The sequence below is a fragment of the Canis aureus genome, chromosome 21 (assembly GCF_053574225.1).
Source record: "Canis aureus isolate CA01 chromosome 21, VMU_Caureus_v.1.0, whole genome shotgun sequence".
NCBI classification, from domain to species: Eukaryota; Metazoa; Chordata; class Mammalia; order Carnivora; family Canidae; genus Canis; species Canis aureus.
In genome coordinates, this window is record NC_135631.1 from 3,622,540 (window position 1) to 3,646,466 (window position 23,927).

The 23,927-nt window shown below is 49.6% G+C and overlaps 3 protein-coding genes across 6 annotated transcripts in view; 1 reads left to right on the top strand and 2 right to left on the bottom strand.

Annotated features, from left to right (window-relative positions):
* Positions 1-3,543: 3,543 nt before the first annotated feature.
* On the top strand, positions 3,544-11,993 carry PPP2R5B (protein phosphatase 2 regulatory subunit B'beta). Its single transcript, XM_077862312.1, has 14 exons — positions 3,544-3,886; positions 4,359-4,814; positions 5,565-5,761; positions 6,355-6,456; positions 6,595-6,687; positions 6,817-6,947; positions 7,998-8,057; positions 8,158-8,266; positions 8,806-8,859; positions 8,932-8,982; positions 9,106-9,225; positions 10,079-10,206; positions 10,432-10,533; positions 11,200-11,993. The coding sequence occupies exons 2-14, from the start codon at positions 4,616-4,618 to the stop codon at positions 11,345-11,347; spliced, it is 1,494 nt and encodes a 497-aa protein (XP_077718438.1). The 5' UTR covers positions 3,544-3,886; positions 4,359-4,615; the 3' UTR covers positions 11,348-11,993.
* GPHA2 (glycoprotein hormone subunit alpha 2) lies at positions 11,987-15,338 on the bottom strand. The gene is made up of 4 exons (XM_077862317.1): positions 13,419-15,338; positions 12,767-12,869; positions 12,420-12,604; positions 11,987-12,308 (listed from the first exon to the last, which is right to left on the bottom strand). Exons 2-4 carry the CDS (start codon positions 12,861-12,863, stop codon positions 12,207-12,209), a joined length of 384 nt encoding a protein of 127 aa, XP_077718443.1. The 5' UTR covers positions 12,864-12,869; positions 13,419-15,338; the 3' UTR covers positions 11,987-12,206.
* A 145-nt stretch (positions 15,339-15,483) lies between these two features.
* The window catches only part of MAJIN (membrane anchored junction protein), a 29,832-nt gene continuing 21,388 nt past the window's right edge, over positions 15,484-23,927 (bottom strand). For 2 of the 4 annotated variants that reach the window (XM_077862316.1, XM_077862313.1), the window contains exons 6-13: positions 23,720-23,795; positions 23,424-23,549; positions 22,559-22,590; positions 22,149-22,240; positions 20,913-20,976; positions 17,287-17,359; positions 16,420-16,537; positions 15,484-15,824 (exon numbers count right to left, since the gene is read on the bottom strand). In XM_077862316.1, the coding sequence (XP_077718442.1) occupies positions 15,779-15,824; positions 16,420-16,537; positions 17,287-17,359; positions 20,913-20,976; positions 22,149-22,240; positions 22,559-22,590; positions 23,424-23,549; positions 23,720-23,795 (627 nt within the window). In that variant the 3' untranslated portion in view covers positions 15,484-15,778. The remainder of the gene's footprint in view (positions 15,825-16,419; positions 16,538-17,286; positions 17,360-20,912; positions 20,977-22,148; positions 22,241-22,558; positions 22,591-23,423; positions 23,550-23,719; positions 23,796-23,927) is intronic. The other 2 variants (XM_077862315.1, XM_077862314.1) reach the window with 2 other exon arrangements.

Sequence of the window (23,927 nt, forward strand, 5' to 3'; positions counted from 1 at the left end):
TTAGCCTTACTAAGGAGGTGGCCTCTACTGTAATCTACTGCCAAAAGTCAGTCTGAAGCAAGGGCAACCATCCTGGCCTGAGGGGCAGGAACCTGGATTCCAGTCTTCTGTGGCCTCAGGCAAGTCACTGTTCCTCTGGGAGCCATCCCCTGTAACCTAGGGTTGGGTTAGTAGGTGGTACACTTCTTTACCTGGAGGGCGCTAAGGAACAGCCTCAAAGAATTTCGTGAAGCACTGGGAAGGAAGTTTCCCTAAAAGGAGGCAGGCTAATAGGAAAATACCCGTGGAATGAACTGAGAGATCAGCTTCTCCCCATGACAGGCCAGGGGCAGTGTTGTGTTCATCACATGTTTATTAAAGTGATAGACACCATGAATTGAGCCTGTGTGATGTCCTGGGCCATAGGCTTGTCACTTTATAGGCATATTACTTCACCACACATTTGGAGGGAGGTACTACCAACATCCCCATTTTACAGGACAGGAAAACTGAGGCTGTGTGTCCAAGAGCCTAGGGAGCAAGTGAACGAACAAGCATCACTTCTCCCAAAGGCAGTAGGAATGGAAGAGTGTATTCTGGAGTCTAGGAAAAGTTGTCCTGATGTCCAGACTAAGAGACGCAGTCATTCCCCTGCTGTGAAAACAGGGTGCATTATGTATAAAAGTTGGGAATACAGAGCCATTCCCAATATCCAGGCCCCCAATCTGGGGTAGCTGCTTCTTGGGTCAGCTTACCTCCAGTGAGGCTGTACTCATATCTGTGACATACCACTGTGTCTGCATCACAGTAGAGGAATAAATAGGACTCGGGAGCACAAAAGTCTCACTGCGTCCCTCAATGCACCATGAGATCCACCAAAGACCAATTCCAAAGATGTAGTCACTCCACAACCTGGCCCGGAGCCTTGGAGCAGGAGCTGAATGGAAGAATAAAAATACAGAGGAAAGAAGACGGTATACTCTTGGGAGGGAAGGTGGTGTGGGGGCCCCACAGGGGTATTTCTGGTATGAAGGCTCAGGCTATGGTTCCATTCCAAAGAGAGAAAAGGGGGAGGGTCAGGCTTTGTGGGGCTCCTTGGGGGCCTCTCCTTATTAGATTAGGTAGAAACTAATCAGGCAAACCAGATGCTGTAGCCCTCAAGGGTCCTGAGGGGGCAGGGGCTGTCCCTTTCCCAGAGACAGCCCTCCCAGAAGCTCCTCTGGGAATTCCTTCAGTGGCATCTGGATAGGTGTGGAAGGGATCATGGAAGATGGCCTGGGGGCTGTGGTTTTTTACTTGGTCCATGGTGGAGGGCCTGGGTTTTGCACTTTGTCTAAATTGTGGCAAAATACAAATAACAAATTTTACCATCTTATGCATTTCTTTTCTTTTCTTTTTTTTTTAAAGATTTTATTTGGGATCCCTGGGTGGCGCAGCGGTTTGGCGCCTGCCTTTGGCCCAGGGCGCAGCGCGATCCTGGAGACTCGGGATCGGATCCCACGTCGGGCTCCAGGTGCATGAAGCCTGCTTCTCCCTCTGCCTATGTCTCTGCCTCTCTCTCTCTCTCTCTCTCTGTGACTATCATAAAAAAATAAATAAATAAATAAATAAAAGATTTTATTTATTTATTTATTCGTGAGAGACACACACACACAGAGAGAGGCAGAGGGAGAAGCAGGCTCCTGCATGGAATATGGAAGCCTGACATGGGACTCGATCCCAGGTCTCCAGGATTACACCCTGGGCTGAAGGTGGTGCTAAACCGCTGAGCCACCCAGGCTGCCCATCTTAAGCATTTCAAAGTGTACAATTCAGTAGTGTTAAGGATATTCACATTGTTGGGCAACCAATTTCGAGAATTTTTTCTTTCATCTTGCAAAACCGAAACTCTGTACTCATCAAACAACAATGCCAGAATGGGTGAACTGTATAGTAAGTGAATGACATCTCAATAATGATGATTTTAAAAAAGAATTTTTACCCTGTACCCCCCAGGTGACATTGTATCTATTTTGAGACCCAGTTCCAATACCACTTATAGGAAGTTTTATGTCTTCCACCATTCAGGCCCCCAAATCCTCAAACAGAACACACCCTTTCTGTAAAACATGAACCCTCCACAGTCATTCTGGCCTGGAGACCCTCAGACTCAGAGTTCAGGGCACTAGCCCCTAGGGAGCGTAGGGTAGAGGTGGGAGCTGGTGCCCTCCTAACTTAGGCTGGAAGGCCTATGGCCCCAGCTTTGTGACTGTGGGCAAAGCACTTCTCTTCTCTGGGCCTGGGGGTCCTCACCTTGGGTGTAGAAGGCTCTGTGGGCCTGCTTTCTCCCAGCTTTTTCTGCAGGGATGCAGGATGGGCTTCACCTTCTGAGCCTGGGATGTAGGCAAGGAGAAAATTATGGGTTTTCCTTTGACAGATGAGGACATCAAGGGTCAGGTGGACAAGGCATGTTGAAGATTTCTGAGCAGGGAGGCTGCTGGCCAGCTCTTTAATCGTATAGCCCTGTACACCAGCCTGGCTAAATTATGGTCTTCGCTTTCTGTTGCTACAGTAGGTGGGCATCACTGAGGCACCCAGGTTCCCTCTGTAGCAGGGAAGATAGCTGAGTGGTCACGAAGGTGTAAGGCAGAGTGAGAAGATTCTGAAAATGGCCCTAGACCCCTCCCTGACCTCTATGTCCTGGGTGGAGATTTCACAGTGTAGTGTGGGGGATGGAGTTAAGAGAAATAACCGTTGTTGAGGTCTCGGGTCCCATAAAGGAGACCCACGACTGGAGGCCAGGAACTTTTTGTCCAGAATGCCAAACTCCTGGAATTCCACCTGTACCTTGGATACCCTGCAGTAAGGTTTTGAACAAGAGACCCCACTATCACATCTGAGGGCCCAGAGGGGCTAAAGGAGGTCCAGAGAGGCCAGCTTGCCTGGGGTGGAATGGCAGCGCCACCAGGGAGCACCTCCTGCTCTGATGCTTTGCCATTCCAAGGCTGGCTCTTTAAACCCCAGACCATGATGTCACCATAGACCGCGAAGGATGGGAGGGGGACTGCAGGCCTGAGGGCGGACTGCATTTCCCAGCAGTCTTGGGTGCACCACACCTCTCCCAGCAGGCGCCGGCTCACTGCAGACTATTAACTAATTCCGTGCCAGTATCCAAATGGGTTCTGAAGTGTCCACAGTTCTGGGGTAAGGGTGGGATTCCCCTGCGGGTGGGATGTCTGGGGCACAGATGAAGCCGACCACATCTTTGGCCTGGTATAGGATTGAGCTTCTTTCCTGCCAGGGTCCTGGCATCACCCCCATCTTCCTGGTGCAGGGTCCTGAGTCCTCTCTTCCAAGCAGTCTCTCTTCTAGAACGCGGGGGCCTAGCCCCAGTGGACCCCATCCCACTCTGCTTAAGCTTTGACCCCAGGCCCCTGCAGGGGTTACCTCTTTGGTTTGACAGCCCCCTTTAAGCGGCGAAGGGACTACATCTCCCAGCGGCCCCAGGAACTTCCTGACGCAGCGCCTCCGCCCCCCCAGCCCTCGGGGAGGTGCGGGCCGGGGGGGGGGGGGGCGGGGGGAGGTGACTTGATGTCATCCTGAGCTGCTGGGCGGCGGGTGCCGGTGCGCACAGAGCCGGAGCTCCCGCGGCGCAGCGCCGCGCTCGGTCTGGCCCCACGACTTGAGGAGAGGTCCGCACGCTGCCCGGGCAGCCTAGGGCGCCCCGGACACCCGCACCCCGACCTGGGGCTGACCTGGGGGCATGCTCCGGGGCCCGCGGAGCCGAGAGAGAACCCAGGAGCGCCGCCACCCAGCGCCAGCGCCAGCGCCCGGAGCGGAGCCGCTGCGAAAGAGCCCTGAACGGCAGCCGCCCCTTCCCCACCCGCAGCCCCCGGTGGTTGGGGACGGAAGTCGGGGCTTCTGAGAAGTGAGTGTCCCCCCCGCACCGGGAGGCAGATGAGATTTGGGGAGCCAAGAAGGAGGAGCTGAGGTGGGGGGAGGTTGCTAGGTTTTAGGAGGGAGGGGTGCTTGGAGATAGAGCCCCCCATTCTTGGGGAAGTCGCTGGTAGCTTGGATTAGCGGAGCCGAAGGGGGCCGTTCTGTTAGGGGCCAGGGATGAGGACGAGGTTCCCCGTTCTAGGTAGGGGCTGGTTTGGGGAATAGGCCCCATTCCAAGAGGGATTGTTTTGGAACCTGGGGCTTTTCAGTCTGGGAGAAGGGTGGAACATGCTTCTGTGGGAAGGGGCTGTGCCTGTATTTAGGGTCTGGGTGCGGGTAGGAGGAAAAAGAAGACTTAAGCACTTAGACTTGAGCAGCCCTACACAGTCTCTCCTGGAAGAACTGATAGGCTCTCTCTGTTTCTTTTGCTGGTCTCTCTGCCCTGACTTCATTTTCAAAAGGTCCAGGGTGAGAACCCTAACTGGACTCTTCGGGACCCCCAGGAAGGACCTGAGACCTGAGCCATCCTCCTCTCTACTCTGCCTGCCCCCCAGGCCTGGGCAGTTGCCAAAGGCCCTGGGGGGGGGGCCGGACTGTGGTTGTGTGCACCCCCCCCTCCAGGATGGGCCCAAGTTAGTCAGCCTCACCTCATTTGGCATCCTCCAGGCCCAGAGGGAACCCCTGGGGCTCTGAAGGCTTGACCCACCACCTGGCCACCATGGAGACAAAACTGCCCCCAGCAAGCACCCCCACCAGCCCTTCTTCCCCAGGGCTATCGCCTGTGCCCCCACCCGACAAGGTGGATGGCTTCTCCCGCCGTTCCCTTCGCAGAGCCCGGCCCCGGCGCTCCCATAGCTCCTCTCAGTTCCGCTATCAGAGCAACCAGCAAGAGCTCACTCCACTGCCCCTGCTCAAAGGTGAGCCCTGCTGCTGGCTACCAGGGTACCTGTGTCCCAGGGAAGGCAAGCAAAGCTGCAGTGAGTGGTGACCAGCAGCTGGCAGTTGCATTTAGAAGGTTTAGATGGCCCCTTCCAGATGAGGGACTCCGGCACTGGAGATGACCCCCACCCCCCAGCCCTCCAGCCCTCTCTGCTGACGCATGGCCTGACTGGCCTGTCATCCTTGGAGGTGGGGCATGTGGAAGTGGCGCCACCCTGGGGGGCAGACTAGGGCCAAGGGTGGGGCTCACAGCCTGGGTTCCAGGAGGCCACTGCCTGGGTCCTGGAGCAGGTACTCAGCATGGCTCCCTGTGGATCGCTATGTAGTCTCCCCATCTCTGGGCCACAGGGCCCCCGACCAGCTGAGTCAAAGAGCACCCAAGAGATCCTCAGCCCCCAACCTCCTTCCCATTTCTGGCTCTTAGAATAGCGTGCCAGCTCTGAGAGGGAGGCACGGCTGTTTCAGGCACCTGTGGAAAGCCCGGGCATCTGGGGTCTCTTACCTTGCTTTCAATCAGGCCATCATGCTCTCTGAGCCTGGGTTAGGAAGAAGAGATGCAGCTCCTTTACCCTGCAGGAATGGAGGATTTGGTCTCTGCAGAGAGTGGGGGATGACACAAGGGCAATGGGCCTGGGGGCAGGGGAGGCTGCTCTATGGATTTGGAGGGTACGCCCATGCCCAGAGCTCTGGCACCGGGGCACAGGCTCAGCCCCCTTCCCTCTCCCCAGATGTGCCAGCCTCTGAGCTGCATGAGCTGTTGAGCCGGAAGCTGGCCCAATGTGGGGTGATGTTTGACTTTTTGGACTGTGTGGCTGACCTGAAGGGGAAGGAGGTGAAGCGGGCAGCACTCAATGAGCTGGTGGAGTGTGTGGGGAGCACTCGGGGAGTCCTCATTGAGCCTGTCTACCCAGACATCATTCGCATGGTAAGCACCTGGCCCCTGACCTCTGGGGGAGGATTGGGGGACATGGAACCCCACTGACCTGCTCAGGGCTCCCTTCTTCCGTGAAGACTAACCCCACACTCTTTGGCTTAGCCTCAAGGCCTGCATCTTTCTTCCTCCTGCCCCCAGCCCCACTGCATCTGGCCCAAGTAGGCACCTCTGTGCCTGCTGGGCCTGTCCCACCCTGCACTTTGTTTTATGCTCTCCCAAGGCCTGGCGTGCACTACCCCACATCCCTTAGTTCAATGGTCTGGCTCAGGTGCTGCCTCTTCCATGAAGTTTCTCTGTGCTCAAGCTAGAACTCTCCTTTTTGCTGACTAGAATGTCGATAGACCTTACCACTTAACATCTTGTCTTCCCTACTGGACTGTGCCCAGTAGAGGGCAAGATGTATCCTGTTAACTCCTGGGTCCCCAGCCCCCAGCCCAGGGCTTCCATGTGTTCAGGTAGTGATTGTTGACGAGTGAATTGCTTGCTGGGGCAGGTGCTGAGGCTCATTAGAACTTTGGATAAGGGACCTCCTGGCTTCTGCCTTTGAGGACTCTTCCTAAACGAGCCCTGCTCCTGCTCTTCAGATCTCAGTGAATATCTTCCGGACCCTACCACCCAGTGAGAACCCTGAATTTGATCCTGAAGAGGATGAACCCAACCTTGAGCCTTCCTGGCCACATCTGCAGGTATGGGGCCTGGGGAAGGCAGGGAGCTGGATTTCAGGAGATGGGAGAGAGTCTCTAGACTGGAGGAGGAGGGCAGTAGGGCAAGGGGAAGAAGGAGGCTGTTCTTGAACTCACCTTTTTGTCTGTCCCCACTCCCAGCTGGTATATGAGTTTTTCCTGCGTTTCTTGGAAAGTCCAGATTTCCAACCCTCCGTGGCCAAGAGATATGTGGATCAAAAGTTTGTCCTGATGGTGAAGTGGGGAGCCCAGGCTGGGGGGTGCCATGGGACAGGGGCAAGCTCTCTGAGGGGTGTTGGGCTAGGATGGAAGTGACCTGGGCTTGGCCTCTCTCCCCTGACCTCCTGACCCTGGGTCCCCTAGCTCCTGGAGCTATTTGATAGTGAGGACCCCCGGGAGCGTGAGTACCTCAAGACCATCCTGCACCGGGTCTATGGCAAGTTCCTGGGGCTCCGGGCCTACATCCGCAAACAGTGCAGCCACATCTTTCTCCGGTGGGTGCCTGCTGCCTGCCCAGCTGAGGCCTGGGGAGGGAGGGGAGAGCTGGAGGGGAGAAGATGGAGCCAGAGGCTCCCATGAGCTCAGCAGGGGAAGGGTATTTATTTCCATTTTCTAGATGAGGAGACTGAGGGAGATGAACTGGTTTGCAGGGACTAACTAGGTCAGTCCTGGGGGCCTGGGATCGAATCTTCTGACCCTTGATGTGCCAGGCCGTAAAAACCCAAATAAAGGGATTCTTCCTGCAGGTGTGTATTGAGCAGCAGTGCCCCATGGGCATAGAGGCTCATATGGCCTTATAGTTGAGATTGGCTTTGGAGCTCACTGGCCTTTTTGAGTTTGGTTCAAATGTTTAGGGGAATGTGGGCAAATTTTCTCTCATCTCTAGAATGGGAATGATAGCTGTATTCACCCAGGGACAGTCATCAGGGTGAAATGAGACAGTGCCTCCAAAGCATACAGTATATAGCTTCTTGACCAAGGCTGGGACTCCGAAACATTAGCTCTTGTGCTTGTTAGCTACAAAATAGGTGACACATGATCCCTGTCCTCCAGGATCTCAGAGTCCATTAGATCCTCTGCTTATTAACTTTGGGGCGGGTGTCATTGAACTGCTGAGCCTCGATTTCTTCATCTGCATAATGGATCTAATAAGCCATATCTTTCAGGATAATTTTGGGAAGTTCGTGATGCAGAGTAGATACTATGTTTGTCATTCTTTTGGTTGAGAGGCATGAACAAAGGTTGCGGGCTAGGTGTCTGCTGACTGGATGGGGGCCAGAAAATGAGAGTTAGGGTCTAGGGGAGAAAGAGGTTGGAATGCCTCATAGAAGAGAGGTTTGAGCACCAGTGCCTAGGCTGAGGAGGGTGATTCAGCGGAGGGTGTGGATCTCAGTGGGGCCTGGCTTGGGAAGGGAGCTAAGACTCTGGGTGGGGAGAGAGTTGGATTACTGTGCAGGGTGGGGTGGCAGGCAGGATGGCTGAGAGGAGCCTGGGCCTGCTATCATTGTTCTGAGCCTTTCCACATCCTCCTGTTCCTCTCACAGATTCATCTATGAATTCGAACACTTCAATGGTGTGGCTGAACTGCTGGAGATCTTAGGAAGGTGACTGTCTCTGGGCCTCTGCTGGAGCGTCAGGATTCTGGGAGAAAAGACTGAGGCCCAGTCATCTGAGCCCTCCTCCTCTTTTCTGTCCCCTTCTCAGCATCATCAATGGCTTTGCACTGCCCCTGAAGACTGAGCACAAGCAGTTCCTGGTCCGGGTCCTGATTCCCCTACACTCTGTCAAGTCACTGTCTGTTTTTCATGCCCAGGTAAGGCCTAGGCCTGGCCCTGCCACAGCAAAGAGATCCTGAGAGAGTTAGGGCATCCATTCAGTCAGTCCAACACTCTGCTCCAAGCCATACTAAGTCATGAATTCATAGGATCCTCCCTCACCTTCTTTCTCTTTGCTAATTCTGTTCCATATACGTCATCTACATTAGAGAATTTCCATGATGTTTTAAGGCTGATCTTGGACATCAGCTTTGTGAAGCCTTCCCAGCCTTTTCCCTCCTGACCTGCCCTAGGCAAGATTAAACTCTTCTCTTTCCATGTTCCCACAGATTGTGATGTAGATTTCAATTATGGAAACTTCTGTAAAATTTGCAAGGTCTAGTTTGCTGAATATTCCCCTTGGGAGAACATGGTTGTGTCCCTGCACACAGAGCATGTGCCTGGTACATCCTAGGTAGTCAGTCAGTAAATGTTCAGTGAATGAGAGAGGAGACACAGTAAGTGAGCAAACATCTGTCCTGTCATGGTCCCCTCCTGACCTTGGTCTTCCTCTCCCCCTACCCCCACCCCACCTCAGCTGGCATACTGTGTGGTGCAGTTCCTGGAGAAGGATGCCACCTTGACAGAGCATGTGAGTACCTCTGGGGGGAAAGGCAGGCCCCACCCCTTCAGGTCTGACTCTTTTCTACTTCAACTCCCACAGGTGATCCGAGGACTGCTCAAATACTGGCCAAAAACCTGTACCCAGAAAGAGGTATGAGGAAAGGCTCTGATGTCCTCCAGAGGCGGGGGGTCAGGAGGGCTCCGTTTCTGGAGAGGAGTCAAATGTGTGTGGGGGGGAAATGGGAACAGCTGTTTCCTGTGTCCCTACCCCCAGGTGATGTTTCTGGGGGAGATGGAAGAGATTCTTGATGTCATTGAGCCCTCCCAGTTTGTGAAGATCCAGGAGCCCCTCTTTAAGCAGGTGGCCCGCTGTGTTTCCAGCCCCCATTTCCAGGTATGGGGTGGGAAGAAGGAAGGGTGGGAGCTGGGGTATGGACTAGGAGGGCTGACCAGTCCACCTAACACAGCTCTCTTCACCTTCAGTTTCTCCTCTGGACCCACCAGGGTCTGATGGGGGAGATGCTGGATTTAAGATCAGGAGACCTAGGGTCAGGCCTCAGACATGCTCCCCATGGGCTGAGGGGCCCTGGGCAATCACTTTGCCACTTCAATCTGATAGAAGCTTCCTTGTCTGTAAAGTGGACCACAGTGACCTCTTCACAAGGTGGTGATGAGTGTAGTGCCAGCCTGTTTGGTAAACTGAAATGTGCTCCAGAGGAGCTGTTATCTCTGCTCCCCTCTTCTTAGTGGCTTTTGATTTCATTAGTCCCCCTCCAGTGCCCAGCCTTTGGTTCCACTTCCTCGGGCTGGCTGTAATTGCTATATTCCTATACATGTGTGCAGACTTTTGCCCATTCTTATGGGCCTTAATGTGGTGGAAGTCAGGTCTTCCTCATGGTGACTCTGGCATTTACATTTATTAAACACTTTGTTTGATTCTTACAATAGCCCTAGGGAGATAGCTACTATTAGCCCCATTTTATAGCTGAGAACACTGAGGCTGGGAAGTTAAAATGCCTCACCCTAGGTCATATGTCCAGTGTGTAGTGGAACTAGGATTCAATCCTGAGCATTGGACTCCAAATCCAGCTCTTTTCTCTTCACTACATTGCCTCCTATGGTGGGTCAGATGAGCCCTGAGGATTGGGGGCAGGGCACCCTGGGTTTAGGGGTGGGGGTGGATACCAGGCCTTGCACATTCAGGGAAGCCCCTACGAGGCACTCCCTTTGCCATCTTGCTGCCTCAGGTTGCAGAGCGGGCTCTGTATTTCTGGAACAATGAGTATATCCTGAGCCTCATCGAGGACAACTGCCACACTGTGCTGCCTGCTGTGTTTGGGACCCTCTACCAAGTCTCTAAGGAGCACTGGAATCAGTGAGTGCCTAGGCCTTGACCTAACCCACAGAAGCTGGGTCCAGGGCCAGGCAGTTCAGACCTGGGAGGATCAGGGAGGGGAAAGGAGCAGGGAGAGAGCAGTGCCTGTGGTGTTCAGAGCTGCATGTGTTTTTGGGGAACAGGGGTAGGCAGAGTGCAAGGGAGGGAGGCAGCGCCAAACTGAAGTGGTTCCCATTTCCTCACCCTTCCCTGGACCTTGCCAAGAACCATCGTGTCTCTGATCTACAATGTGCTCAAGACGTTCATGGAGATGAATGGAAAGCTGTTTGATGAGCTCACAGCCTCCTACAAGCTTGAAAAGCAGCAGTGAGTGTTGGGCTGGGCATGGGGGGAGAGGGGAAAAGGCAGGGAGGAGCTGGCTCCTTGGGGTTGGAAGGAGCCTAGGAGGATGGCCCATGTCCTGTGTGATCAGAAGTTTAGTCTCTCCCTGTGTTCCTGCTGGGCCATCCATGCCTGGCTCCCCACTGCACCCTCCAGTCATGCTCCCAAGTCTTCTTACAGGTATGGAACTTCCTCCCCTTCAGCTTCATGACTGCGGTCAGGGGACAGTTTCCCTGTGCTCTCTTCCCTAAGTGGAGGATCCCATAGAGTCCGTTTTATTTTATTTTATTTTATTTTATTTTATTTTATTTTATTTTATTTTATTTTATTTTATTATTTTATTTTATTATTTTATTTTATTTTATTTTTTAAAGGATTTTATTTATTTATTCATGAGAGACAGAGAGAGAGAGAGACAGAGAGAGAAGAGAGAGAGAGAGAGGCACAGGCAGAGGGAGAAACAGGCTCCATGCAGGGAGCCTGATGTGGGACTCGATCCAGGTCTCCAAGATCACGCCCCGGGCTGAAGGCGGCGCTAAACCACTGCGCCACCAGGTCTGCCCTAGAGTCCGTTTATACTTGGGTGGTGGTGAGGGAGGCTGGACTGTGGGTGGGCCCGGGCAGGGGAACTGCCTCACTCTCTCTCCCCAGGGAGCAGCAGAAGGCCCGGGAGCGTCAGGAACTATGGCAAGGCCTGGAGGAGCTACGGCTACGCCGGTTACAGGGGACCCAAGGGGCCAAAGAGACACCCCTCCAACGGCTTACACCCCAGGTGGCCACCAGTGGGGGTCAGAGCTAGAGATCCCCTAGAAGGGGAGGAGCTAAATCCAGAGCTATCAGCCCCTCCATCCCCTCTCCTACCCAGGGGCCCAGAGAGACACACACCTACCCCTGGCCTTGCCAGAGTGGGCTTGGAGGGCACCCTGTCTGGCCCACTGTGGGCAGCTTTCACTGTGGGGAGAGGAGGAGAGGAGATGGTGGTCCTGGCAACAGAACTCTCAGGCCTATGTGGCAGGACTTGACCAGGGCAGGCTTGACCAGGAAGCTGCCACTGGGTACTGTACCTGCCCTGAAAAGCTGGGCTCCAGACTGCAGGCAGGTTCCCACCCTGCTCCTGCCTAGAACAAGGGGACTCAGCCCTTTGCCTGCCCCGCCTCGTGCCAGCATGAGGTCCTTCCTCACCCTACCATGGGATCCATGGTCTATTTATTCTCCCCAGCTCACCCCCAACACAGACACTGTCCTGGGCCTGGGGCATCCTCTTTCCCTCCTCTCCCTCACCCTGTACTTCCTTGTCCCCTTTTTATTTATTGGGCAGGGGGAGGGGTGAGGGCACAGGCAGAAGAGATTCCCCGTGTCCTGGGGTGGGGGGGTGTCACAGTTACCATGGTCTTTCCCCCTTCCCCTGGCTGGGGGTAGACTTAATAAAGAGAGAAACTTGAGAACTGCTTGCTTTATTTAGGGGTAGGTACAAAGAGGGGAGTGAAGTGATGACAGTCTGGTTAGGAGGCCAGGCAGAGGTAGGAGAGAGGCAGAAACTGGCGACAATCACAGAATCTTAAGGAAGCTGGAATTGTCCTGAATGAGGCTTGGGATATACAAGATATACTCCAACTCAAACCCTCTGACCAAGGCAAAGGAGGAAGGGAAAGGATGAGCTAGTAGCGCGAAAGGCGACACATGTCACACTGGCAGGCCCTGGCTGTGAAGATCTCCAGCTCCTCCTTCTGGTCCCCCCCACACTGCAGCTGCACCTTCACCTGTGGGAGAGAAGTATCCGTGTTTCACTCACCTTCCTTGGGCCATCTTAGGTTCCCATTTCTTCTGTCTCCCCACCGCCAAAGAGCCACTGCTGGGCTGGGCCTTCTCACCTTCTTCAGGCCACTGATGGTACAGCACTGAGAGACGGAGGTCATGTTATGTCGATATCCACTGGCCACCAGCACAGAGTACCGGGAAGGGAAGGCACTAGACTCACAGTGGCCCACGCAGGCCTGTGCCACATGCGAGCCCTGGCAGGTGCCTTGGCGATCACTTCGCACTGTCACATTGAAGGCTAGAAGGAGACAGGCAAGTGGGAGACAGTGCCTCTGCGAAGCCTCACCTAGTTCTGTCACTGGAATCTCAGTGTGGGTCCATTGAGGGTGCTGCCTGCCCCTCTGGACCTGTCCATTAGCTCTCTGCTCCCACCCAGCTGTCTGCCCTCAGGGTTACTCACGGTGCAAGTGGCAGCCTGGGATGGCCGCCTGCCGACCCCAACCTTCAGTGACCGCCAGGACCAGCAGGCAGAGGAACAGCGTTTGGGGAGATGCCATGGGTATCTGAAACAGCGGGTGGATACCTATCTCTAGATAAGTGTGCAGGTGGGAGGGGGAGTTCCTTACTGTGTGCCTCCAGGTGAATGAGCCAGGGTTAGGCTTATCTTTCTTTCTTTTTTTTTTTTTAAGATTTTATTTATTCATTTATGAGAGACACAGAGAGGCAGAGACAGAGACACAGGCAGAGGGAGAAGGAGGCTCCCTGCAGGGAGCCGGATGTAGGACTCGATCCCAGGACCTTGGGATCACGACCCAAGCCAAAAGCAGACACTCAACCGCTGAGCCACCCAGGTGCCCCTAGGCTGGTCTTTCTGACTGGGGTGAGGCAAGCCAGTGAGTGGGGATGTCTTTTCCCTGTCTCTGCCTTTGGGTGCATGTTGTGTTTGCCTGTGTATCTCTCATGATGGGTGTGAGTGTGAGCAGCTGTCAGCCCACTGCTGTGATTCTTCCCTGGAATTTCTTCTACTATCTGAAGCACAAACATCTACCTCCATCTCCCCCATTTGCAGGCCCCAGGGCCTCCCAGAGCTTCTCCCTCCTCAGGGGGCTTACCACTTCCAAGGCCCAGGAACTGAATGGTTTGCTGAATGGGTTCCTCAGGTCTTCTGCTGGTCTCCAGACAGTGCTGGCTCTCTGGATTTTTATTTGCCAGCATTCTGGAGCCACGCCCTCTTGGAGATCAGCTTACAGGCCTGCCTCCCTGCCAGAGGCCTCAGAGCAATCCCACCTGGGAGATCCAGCTCTTCTCTGAGGTGTGGTCCTCAGAGAGAGGCTTCTGCTTTCTGCTGCCTGAGGTCCAGGGTTGGGGGAAGTGAGATGTGGAAAAAAAAACCAGGAGCTGGTGCAGCGGGTAGCATATGTGTGACTGGGGAAAGAGACTGCCCCAGTTGGGCTGCGTTTTGGCCACCAGGGCTCTTCCCTTCTTTGCTGTGTGACCTTGGGCCAAGACACTCCCCTGTTCAGGGCCTTGCTACCCCAACCTTGAAGCTACTAAACTCATTCCTGCTTGTAACCTTATCCACTATATAGGAAAAGTGTGGGGAGGATATTTTTTTAGACAAGGGAAATGACACCAGTAAGAGCCTCCTGAGATAAGCTTAGTGGCGGAGTTGGGGAGAATGGAGGGTTCTAAGTCCATTTCAGAGCTTCATTTTCACTGTTAGGCAGATGACTCATCCTGGGGGTCAGGCACAGAGTGGGGCTCCTCCTAGTCCCTGGAATAACAGGGACCTGACTCCTAGAACTGTCTGAAGCTGTCAACCCCAGCAAATCCCATTATTTCATCTAGCTCTGGCTCTGGTTTTACAGGTAAAGCATCTAAGGCTTAGAGAAGGAAAGCTACTAAAGGTAACAGAGTTAATGTCAGGCCAAATCTGTTCTCCATACATGGTGCTAAATTACACTTGGGGCAAGAATGTAGCAAGTTGGAAAAGATTCCCCTTGTCAGTACTAGCTGCATGGGCTAGGGCAGGCCAGAGATCAGAAAGAAGTCTATGGTAGTTGCCACACACACACACACACACACACACACACACACACACACACAGACACCCACACACACACACCAGGGCCACTGCCTCACTGATTTGCTCAGAGAGGCAGAACCGGCCACACACACCACTATAGCTTGAAGGTGCCTAAGAGCTCATTGAATCCTATCCCTTCATTTTTCAGAAGAGAAAATCAGAACCAGAGAGGAAAGTGACTTTGTCAAGGCTTCACTGTAAGCTAGTCAGAGTCAAAATGGCATGCAGATCTCTAGATTCTGGAGTTGAACCTTTCAGTGGCTTTGTAAAGCAGGCCTTGTTCGGGACAGTAGGACAAAGGCAATGAACGCAACTTGTCCTTATTCCTCCAGTTCCCCTTCAGCCAATTCCTCTCAGGACCTGGGCCTGTCTACAGCAGCCACATCTCCCTATTCAGGGTAAGGCAACCAAAACAAGGGGACTCCAAGGACCTCAACATCCCAGCCCCAATTCTGCCATTCATCATGGGAACCTTCCAGCATGTGACAGACCATCAGCTCTGTTTAAAGACTAGAAGTGACAAGGACTATCTTACAAGGTGGCCCATTCTAATACTGGACATTTATAACAGATTCCTTTGTTCTGAGCTAATTTGAGTTTCCCTAAATTCCCACCTATTTGATCTTCTGTGGCCACACAACAGAAGTCTAACCTGTCTGTCCCAGGTCAGCCCTTGGGTTACATGAAGTCAGAGCTCAGGTGCCCTGGTCTTCTCCCTAGGGGCCCTAACCTGGGCTGACTTGCAGTTAATATGAGAATCTAAACTAAGTTACTGTTAAAAGCCAGAGGGATAGGTGAGTGGAAAGCATTTACCTACTGAGAGTGTGCTTTGGGGCCAAACTGGGTGAATTGGGAATAGATGATATCTTGAGGGTCAGCAGGGCTCAGGAAAGACCCCATTATAAGACCCCATTCCCTAAGCCCTGGCAGGGAGGCTAAGACTAAGGTTTGAGGTCAAGTACAGATCCCACTCTCCCAAAGCATCCTGCCAACAATAACCAGGTAGATCCAAGGAAGGTTTCAGGCATTGCTTCCCTGTATCTTCAGGAAAGAGTTTGCTTTCTCTCTACTTCATGAAATTCAGTCAATAATTCTTCATAAATAATTTATTTTCATTGAGATCCTAAGTGCTGGAGATGAAAGACCTAAACTGGCCTTCAGAGCAGTACAATTCTCAGACTAGAACATTTTAGGAAGTTCTATTCTTTTCTTAGTGTTTTAAATTAAAAAAAAAATCCATTGTAAAGGGGCAAAGAACAGGGCAAATCAGCAAGAGGACTCTGGGAGTTTGGGGCCAACATTGCCCATGACTGAAATGTCATACACAGGATGGAATGGGAAGAGTCACTGCAAGAGGACACTCTCCCACTGCTGCATCTGGAAAGCTCACTGGCTGCTCTTTCTGAAGAAGTAGCGAAAGGGGAAGAGAGAGCTGTGGGAAGGAGAGCAGAATGGGTTAAGTTTCTAAAGGTCCCTCCCTTCTCCCAGTCCCATTAGGGCTCCATTACCTAGGGCATTTTTGCTTTGGGGAAACCACTGAATGGATTCAAGTCTGGAGCAGCATTTGAAAAGGTACCCAAATTAGCTTATACTTAGGAGTGGGGCATGAAGAAGGAGAACTGCAATGGGGGTGCTGAGCTCTAGAGAGATAAAGGGATTTGCTAACTGTCTTTTGCAAAAAGGACTCTGAAAACACAGCCAAGATTCAGAGGGGAGAATGGAAGCATTTGATAGCCAAAGCATCTGAATGACCCAACAATAAGAATAGTCTCTGCCCAAGCAGTATTTATGGAACGAGGTCCAATTGCTAGGCACACTGGGGTGGGTTGGATAAAAATGAACAAGACATACATAGTCTTTATTAAATTCAGTTAGGGCCCTTGTGCTGAGTCTCATTTCCGTCATGTGTCTTGGGGAAAATAGAGATTATGCAGGTAATCTGCTTTCTTTTCTAATTTCCCTGGGAGACAATGAGGCTGACTCTGGAGCCAGAGCCAGATTGATGGTAGGAGAGACATCTGTCCTACCTTAGAAACCCAAAGAAGCCACCAGTTGCCAGCTCTGTGGGTCCTTTAGGTGGAAGTGGATTGTTTTGCTGCAGTGGGGGAATGATCTGCCCTGCTGGGCTGTCCTCTGACTTAGAATCTGCAAGGAAAACAGGGGAAAAGTATTAGTCTGTGGGCTACTTTCATGTGACATCCGGTATGAGCCAAGGGCAGCCTCATACCAAGATTGGTTTGAAGCCAGGTGAATTGTTTGTTCTGACCTTCCCAGTTTCATCTCAGCTCAGTTCTGAGATGCTATTCTTACCTTGGAGTATTTTTAGTTGGGCCCCTGAGATTTTTACACTCCTCAAGTCCTAGCCACCTGCCATGGATGGTGTCTTATCATGGAATGATGACTTGTTGAAGAAGTCATGTGCTTACATCCCTGAATCTGATATCTACAGTCCATACTGAAGCCTTATGCTAGACAACACCTTAACATGCATTCCTAGCCCTTGCCAAATATCCACTGCACCTTCAATATTAACACTAATGCCCTGTAGGAAGATTATTCTCCAATAAGACAAGTGAAATACATCCCTCCCAACCTTTGTGTTAAACTTATTACCCCACATGAAAATGTTTCAAATAGCAGGAGCATCATTTTCACCATTAGAAGCATGGGAAGGACATGCATTATTTCCCTTCACTTCTCTTGGGTGCTGGGTCAGCTTTTACTATTCAAAGGCAGGCCCCAAGACCAGAGGTTGGCCAATAGGCATCTCCACGGGAGCAAGGCACATCACCCAGCAAGTGTGCCCAGACTCAGAGCTCTATGCTCCTCTGCTCATCAGAGAACTAAAGAGGACAGGACAATTATTAAAAGAGAATAAATTTCTCAGAACTTACCCTGTTCCTGGACATCAGTGATATTAAATGCTGGGGTCTCTTGCCATTCCTGATGGGTTTTTCCTTCCCTGTTCTGATTAAAAGAAGATCAAGAAAAGTTTTAAACTTTACTCCTATATAGCTTGGTGGTCTGAATGCTATTTGATGGTTGGTGGTTAGTCAATGAAGACTTCACAGGGGAAGTAGTATTTGAATGGGGCCTTGATGGATGAGTGAGATTTTGTCATAATCTCCAGGCAGGGAGATGGTCAGAGAGAACAGGGCATTCTTGATAGGGATATAATGTACAAAGGCAAAGTACCATTAACAAGTAAATGTGATGAGCATGGCTAGAGCTGGGGTGGTGGAAACATGACTATAGCCTAAGCAACCAGCACAATACAACTCAATCTTCTCCCTGTGCTACTCCTTTATAGAACTTCTTTTGTACTGTGAAGGGGACATCGTATAATCTGGTTCCAAGCCCACAACATTTTCAGTTGACACCCTGATATTCAGAATCATGGTTCATATATTTAGTATTCTCTGCCAACTGGCCACTACCCTCCCCTGGAAAGAACCTGAGGACCTGACTACCCAGCAGTGCTGGGAAGTTCCTTGAGCCATTGTGCTGGTGAAGAATTCTATAGCAAAGGATTATAGACTGTCAAGGTAGGTCAGCAGGCAGAGGCATGATGAGCCTCTAGGAAAGTTAGGATATAACCCCCATCCAAAGCAAAAGCTGTATTTCTAAGAGAAGATTTTCCACAAACCTTCAAATTTCAGAACACATAGGCTGCTACCTAAGCCAGATTCCTGTGAAAGTGAAAGTGAACTCTGGGGAGGAAGGAAACCATCTCTTACCTCTTCTAGGTCTCCAGGTATACTGGCTTACAGGGGTACAGCTCTGATTTGTGGTTTGAAGAAATGATTCTTACAAATTTAATTAAACTATGATTTAGAGCTTAAATTCTGCTGCATTGGCCCTAATGTAAGCTTCTACTTAGATCGGCAGAGGGAAACAGAAGGGCAGAGGCCCCCCATTGCAGAGGTAAAGATTTCCCAACCAGGGGAGATTCCCCTCACAAAATAGTCTAGCATTTGTGCTCTTCTGAAATCTTGACAGGTGTCTTTTCAGACAAGTGTCATAAGAAAGGAAAAACACAGCCTGAAATAAGACTGAGAGTATCATCTGGGACATCCAATAAGACATTATAAACTTACAACCCAACACAAGGTTGTTCTCTGTATGTTCAGAGACAGATCTGCTTGGAAGTACAGTTCAGGGAGAGGTGGCAAAAAAAAAAAAAAAAAAAAAAAACTACACACATGACAGTCTGTTTTACTTCTGAACCATTCATCTGCCCTCCCCCACTTTTTTATCCTTACAAAGTCCAGATCTCTAGTCTGAAGCCTGAAGTAATAAAAGGAATGGGTCTGCCTTTCCTTCCCATTCTCCCCAAAACACCTCTTATGAAACAGAGACCTTATTCAAATATGTGCTGTGTTCTTCTAAGCTTTCCTTGTACCAGCTCCCAGTGGTGTCATGTTCAGACATGACAGTCCACACTGACTGTGAACCTATACCAGGAGTTCCCCAAAGGGGACAGAAAATATTAACCACTGGACCATAGGAGGAAATTCAATTTTTCCAGCTCAAGTGACTTACACTGAGAGTCACTGTGATCACTTAATTCAGGAGAAATCCTCTCTCTGGGAATAGGGTCTACGGTGGAGACCATCACTGGGCTTTGAGTCAAAATCAATAAACATGTTCCTTTTTTTTTTCTCAGTTTTTTCTAAACCCAGTATCAGGTTGAAAGGTAATTATGTTGAGTAAGAAACTGTGGGTACTGTTCTTCAGGGAGATGATGTGTCAAACTAAGAATAGGAAGGTATGAAGGATAGAGAGTGAGGGAAATGTTCTTTTAATAGTAATTATCTTGGTTGTATAAAGTGTCTTTGTTCTTAAGATCTTCATGTACTCTTGTACTTTCTCATTTCTTTATCTTCCTTCTTGAAAGGATTGGAGTATAGTAGAGGGCAATCATCAGCCTATAATCACTCAGTGGGCCAGCTGGCCTTGGTACAATGGGTCCTCTACCCTGCCTCTACCCGCAGGAGCAGAAGTGTGAGTCCCTGAGGGTTCCCTCTTCCCCCAACTATGTGTTAGCATGTACCTCAGCAGCTAACATGATACCTTGCAAACAGGAGGCAGAATAATCACTTAGAAATGAAAATTGCTTTATATTTCTATGTAAAAAATGTTTTGGGGAAATCCTGTGAACTTGAAGGTGGCCTTAAGTCCTTCATGATCCAGCCTGTGCTGACCTCCTCAGTAACATGTCTGAGCACTGGACTCTAACTAAGCTCCAGGTGCCCTGGCTTGCAGGCACCAAATGCACTCAACTGTATGTACTCTTTCCTCTTGGCCTTAGTTGTCTGAGCTGCTCTGGGAACTCTCCCTCACAACCACCTAAATTAGGTGAGGCTCTCCTTTGTGGTCCCTTCATTCCTGGTGCTTCTTTTATTCCCACACAGAGCACATCTATCAATAACTGTCTGCCTAGTTTCATACCGTCGGCATCCTGGAGGAGAGCATGGTATTGTTAATACTTGGCACACAGTAAGTCTGTTGAATAAATGCACACATAGGGGGATCCCTGGGTGACGCAGCAGTTTGGCGCCTGCCTTTGGCCCAGGGTGCGATCCTGGAGACCTGGGATCGAGTCCCACGTCAGGCTCCCGGTGCATGGAGCCTGCTTCTCCCTCTGCCTGTGTCTCTGCCTCTCTCTCTCTCTCTCTCTCTCTGTGTGACTATCATAAAATAAATAAATAAATAAATAAATACACACATAGATGCTTGCTCTGTAACTGATCATGTTATGGGTCTTAGGAAGGTGAGGAAGGCTAACTGGGAATGTTTAAATACTTAAGGTCAGAGATACTTTAGAGAGGTAAGTAACAAGTACAAAAAAGGCACAAATAACAGCTATTTCAAGAGGAAAAGAAAATTTAAAAAGTGTTCTTTTAGAGCCTCCTTTGGAAAAGCAGCTCTGAAATGGAGGAGCAGCAGATACAGGAATATCTAAAATGGAATAAATATCACAGATGAAATCAAATACTATTGGGGCCAGCCCATCACTGCCCTAAATGAAGTTTTCTCTTACCAGTATCCCATGCTGATACATGCCTACCTCATCTATCAAAACTACATGTTCCAAACACACACACACACACACACACACATACACACACACACACACAAACTACATGTTCCCAGGCTCAGACGCCAGTGTAGATGATGGCAAAAAGGTTTCTAAAATGAAGGAATTCTCTACTGGATCACACCACAATTCAACAGACCTGTTTTCTTATCTTACTGCAGAGTATAAGAAGCAGCTTTTTAAGTTGAGAAGAAAAGACCTTTTGACAAAAGGATTCATTGATGTGTATAGTACGTGGCCACTTTTGGGACAGGTTGTGGCAAGGATGGAATGGTTGGATGTTCTGCAGATGGTGAAACTTGAGAATGAATTCAGTCAGTTCAGGCTGTACATAGGATGAAGATGTGCTGGTAATGGAAATCCTGACTGTAACAGAGCAGGAACAGCCAGAAGCCTTGAAGCCTCCATTTTGGTGCTTACCCTCCTGGTTTCCATAAGGGGCTTCTTTTTGCTGGGGCTTTGGCTGGAAATCCCGATCTTGGCCCTGAAGTGGGGGGAAAAGCCCAGGAAATGTTACTGGCAGCAGCAACATCACCACTTTTAAGCAAATATGGCCCAAATGAATATTTCAGCAGGTTAGCTATTTTTATACCACTCCTGGCCTGCAGAATAAATTGTGTGGCCAAATTCTCTTTGGGTGCTGCTTTAATTCACAGCAGAATCCCAATTTGAGACATTTAGCGATCTAAGGGTTGAGAAAGGGAAAATGTGATGGACATCAGGTAATCAGATTTTGAAATATTTGACTACATCAAAACCCAGAGAAAGAAAAGCTGTGAGGCCTCATCCCCATGGAAAATTCAATCAAATAGAACTGAGCAAAGCTTCACACCTCTAAGTACCTTCACATTCCACCTGGCTGGGAAAGACATTTCCTAACTCTTCCCTGACATATGCATTTGGAGGGTAGAGGGGTCAGCTCCCTCATGGTTCACACTCACTGCTCTTGTGTGCCCACATGGTCCTCAGAAAGGAGCAGTTGCTCTCTGTGAACATGGGCTAAAAGCATGTTGGGCTAGGGAGCAAACCACATCTTGGATTATTCCAGCTGTCTTCTCTGGGGCTAATGAGAATGACTGAATTACCTTACTGACTGACTCACTCTGTCCCTGACAGAGATTCAAAAGAAGAAAATAAGTAGACTCCACAATAGCAACTTCAACATGTTAGGGATGTGTTCAACATTGCCCCTAATATTGCAGCATTCCATGCAATAATCTTGCAGACATTTACATTTAGCCTATTCTATCTCTTAAGGTAGAGTTCCAAAAGTTAGCTTACTAGTTAAAGTAGGATTATACTTTATTTTTTCTCACTCTACTGAGGGTTTCTCTATATTCTTGTATAATATACTGGGATTTCTTAAGTCATATGCCTTCTGGTAGTATGACCATATTAATACTCACTGAATATGGATTGGATTCAATTGTATAGATATGATTGCATTTCCTCCCAGCCATTGTCTGATGAACAGAAGAATCCTACTTTGCTGAGGAAAGATTTGTGTTCAAATTGTAGTCCACCCCAGAGAAACAGGCAGGTACCAATGAAGCCCCAAGACAAAAAGTGACTCACTAAAGGATAAAATCAACTGGCAGCAATAGCTGGCAAAGTCTAACGAGGGTGCAGGATTTAGACTCTCTCAACACCACTGACCTGTCCAGCCCTGGCCTGCTGGGGGAGCTGAGCACTTCCACTTGTTTTCGTTTCCTCATCATGGCTCCTGCTGCTTTCCTCTCTGTGAGGACCTTCAGAGAAGAACCACACTCCTGTGACTCCTTTTCCAGAGTTGCTCACAGTTCATGAGGGCAGTGAGGAGAACTCCCCATCTTTAAATTGCCAAGAGCAACATTTAACACCCGCTTTTCAAGTAAGAATAGATATTCTGTTAGAGACCAGCTCAGAACTCTGGCCATGAAGAAAAAGATGGTCTCATATATACAATTCTGACTGCATCTGAGCAGCGGCCAAAGAGCAAAGTAAGAGGAAAAGATAAGAGCAGGACCTTTTGATCAATACAAGGCAATAAAGGCAATCTTCATCTTGTACAGAAAAGGCAAACTTACCAATCCAAGAGGACTGTCTTTTATTGGTTTCCCTACAACAGGAAATTTGAATGTCATAATGAATCAAGATGCTGTTTCACCTGGATTTCTGGCTATCATTTATTTCTCAGAACTGGTTCTAGACAAAAACCTCTGTGTCTGCCCTTCTCCTTTCTGTCTGGTACCACTTTTGCTAGAGATACAGTGTCTTCAAATTCTCTTCCTCCCCTATTTTAGAACTATTGTCATCTACAAGCTCAGAAGTATTACAGTCATACTGTATTCTAATGATATGCCACTTAAAAGGGAATGGAACTTCAGATATCAGTGACAAATGAATTGGGGAGATATTTTGAGGCAAGGCATTTGCACTTTTTCAAATCAAACTGGCAGGCATCTATTTGTCCCTCTATGAATAAAAATAGCCATAGCCTTCAGAGATTAAAAACTGGGAGACACCTTTAAGATACCCATAGGTGAAAGTCACTGCACACTCTAAAATGGAAGTATTTTTATATAATAGATCACTTTCATTGAGTGATTACTGTCAGACTTTTTACTACTTTCCATCTACCAGTATTTATATATACTTAATCCTTTTAAGAACCCAACAAGATAGGTGCTATTATTCTTCTTCACCATTTCACAAGAGACACAGAAAGATGAACTAATTCATCTAAGATCATACAACTATTAAGTGGAAAATCCACCAGGATTTAAACCAGGCAGTCTGGCTTGGAGCACTTTGCTCCTAACCTCTGCACTGTGTGGTATTGGGGCTCAGTCTGGCTGACCATTTTGCCATATTGAGCTTGCATTGCTAACCCATGGACATTCAACCTTCCCTATTTCTTCTCTCCACTCACACTTCCATCATTCTACTTACCTGGTGACAGACTTTCATGAAACCATTTCATCTCCACATACAGAGTGAAAACAAATGGATAGGGGACCAAGACAATTTCCCCATGTTTGAATTTCAGGTGGGATATGCTCTCCCATTTGCTTTTATCTGGGAAATGGTGCTAAGGAATGAGGAAAGAAGTTAGTCATGTGAATCCCTCAGTACTATTTTAGGGATAAGGCCCTCTCCTTTCCCTGGTTTGCCCTGTGGGTTTGCTTCTTCCATTTGAATCTACAATGTGACTTGCTGCTCATTTCTATCCAGAAATGAAAGGATACAGGGAAATATAATGAAGTGCTCTGTAGCAAATGGCTGCAAACTGTCCAGGTTTCCCAAGACTACACGAATAGAATCCTGAAAAAAAAATGTGAAATAACTTTAATATTGTTTGGTCCCAGCCAATCTTTTCATTTATACCTGTCACTGCTTTTCACATGCTCTATATTCTATTAAAGCTGAACTGTTTACTGTTTCCTGAACATGTCT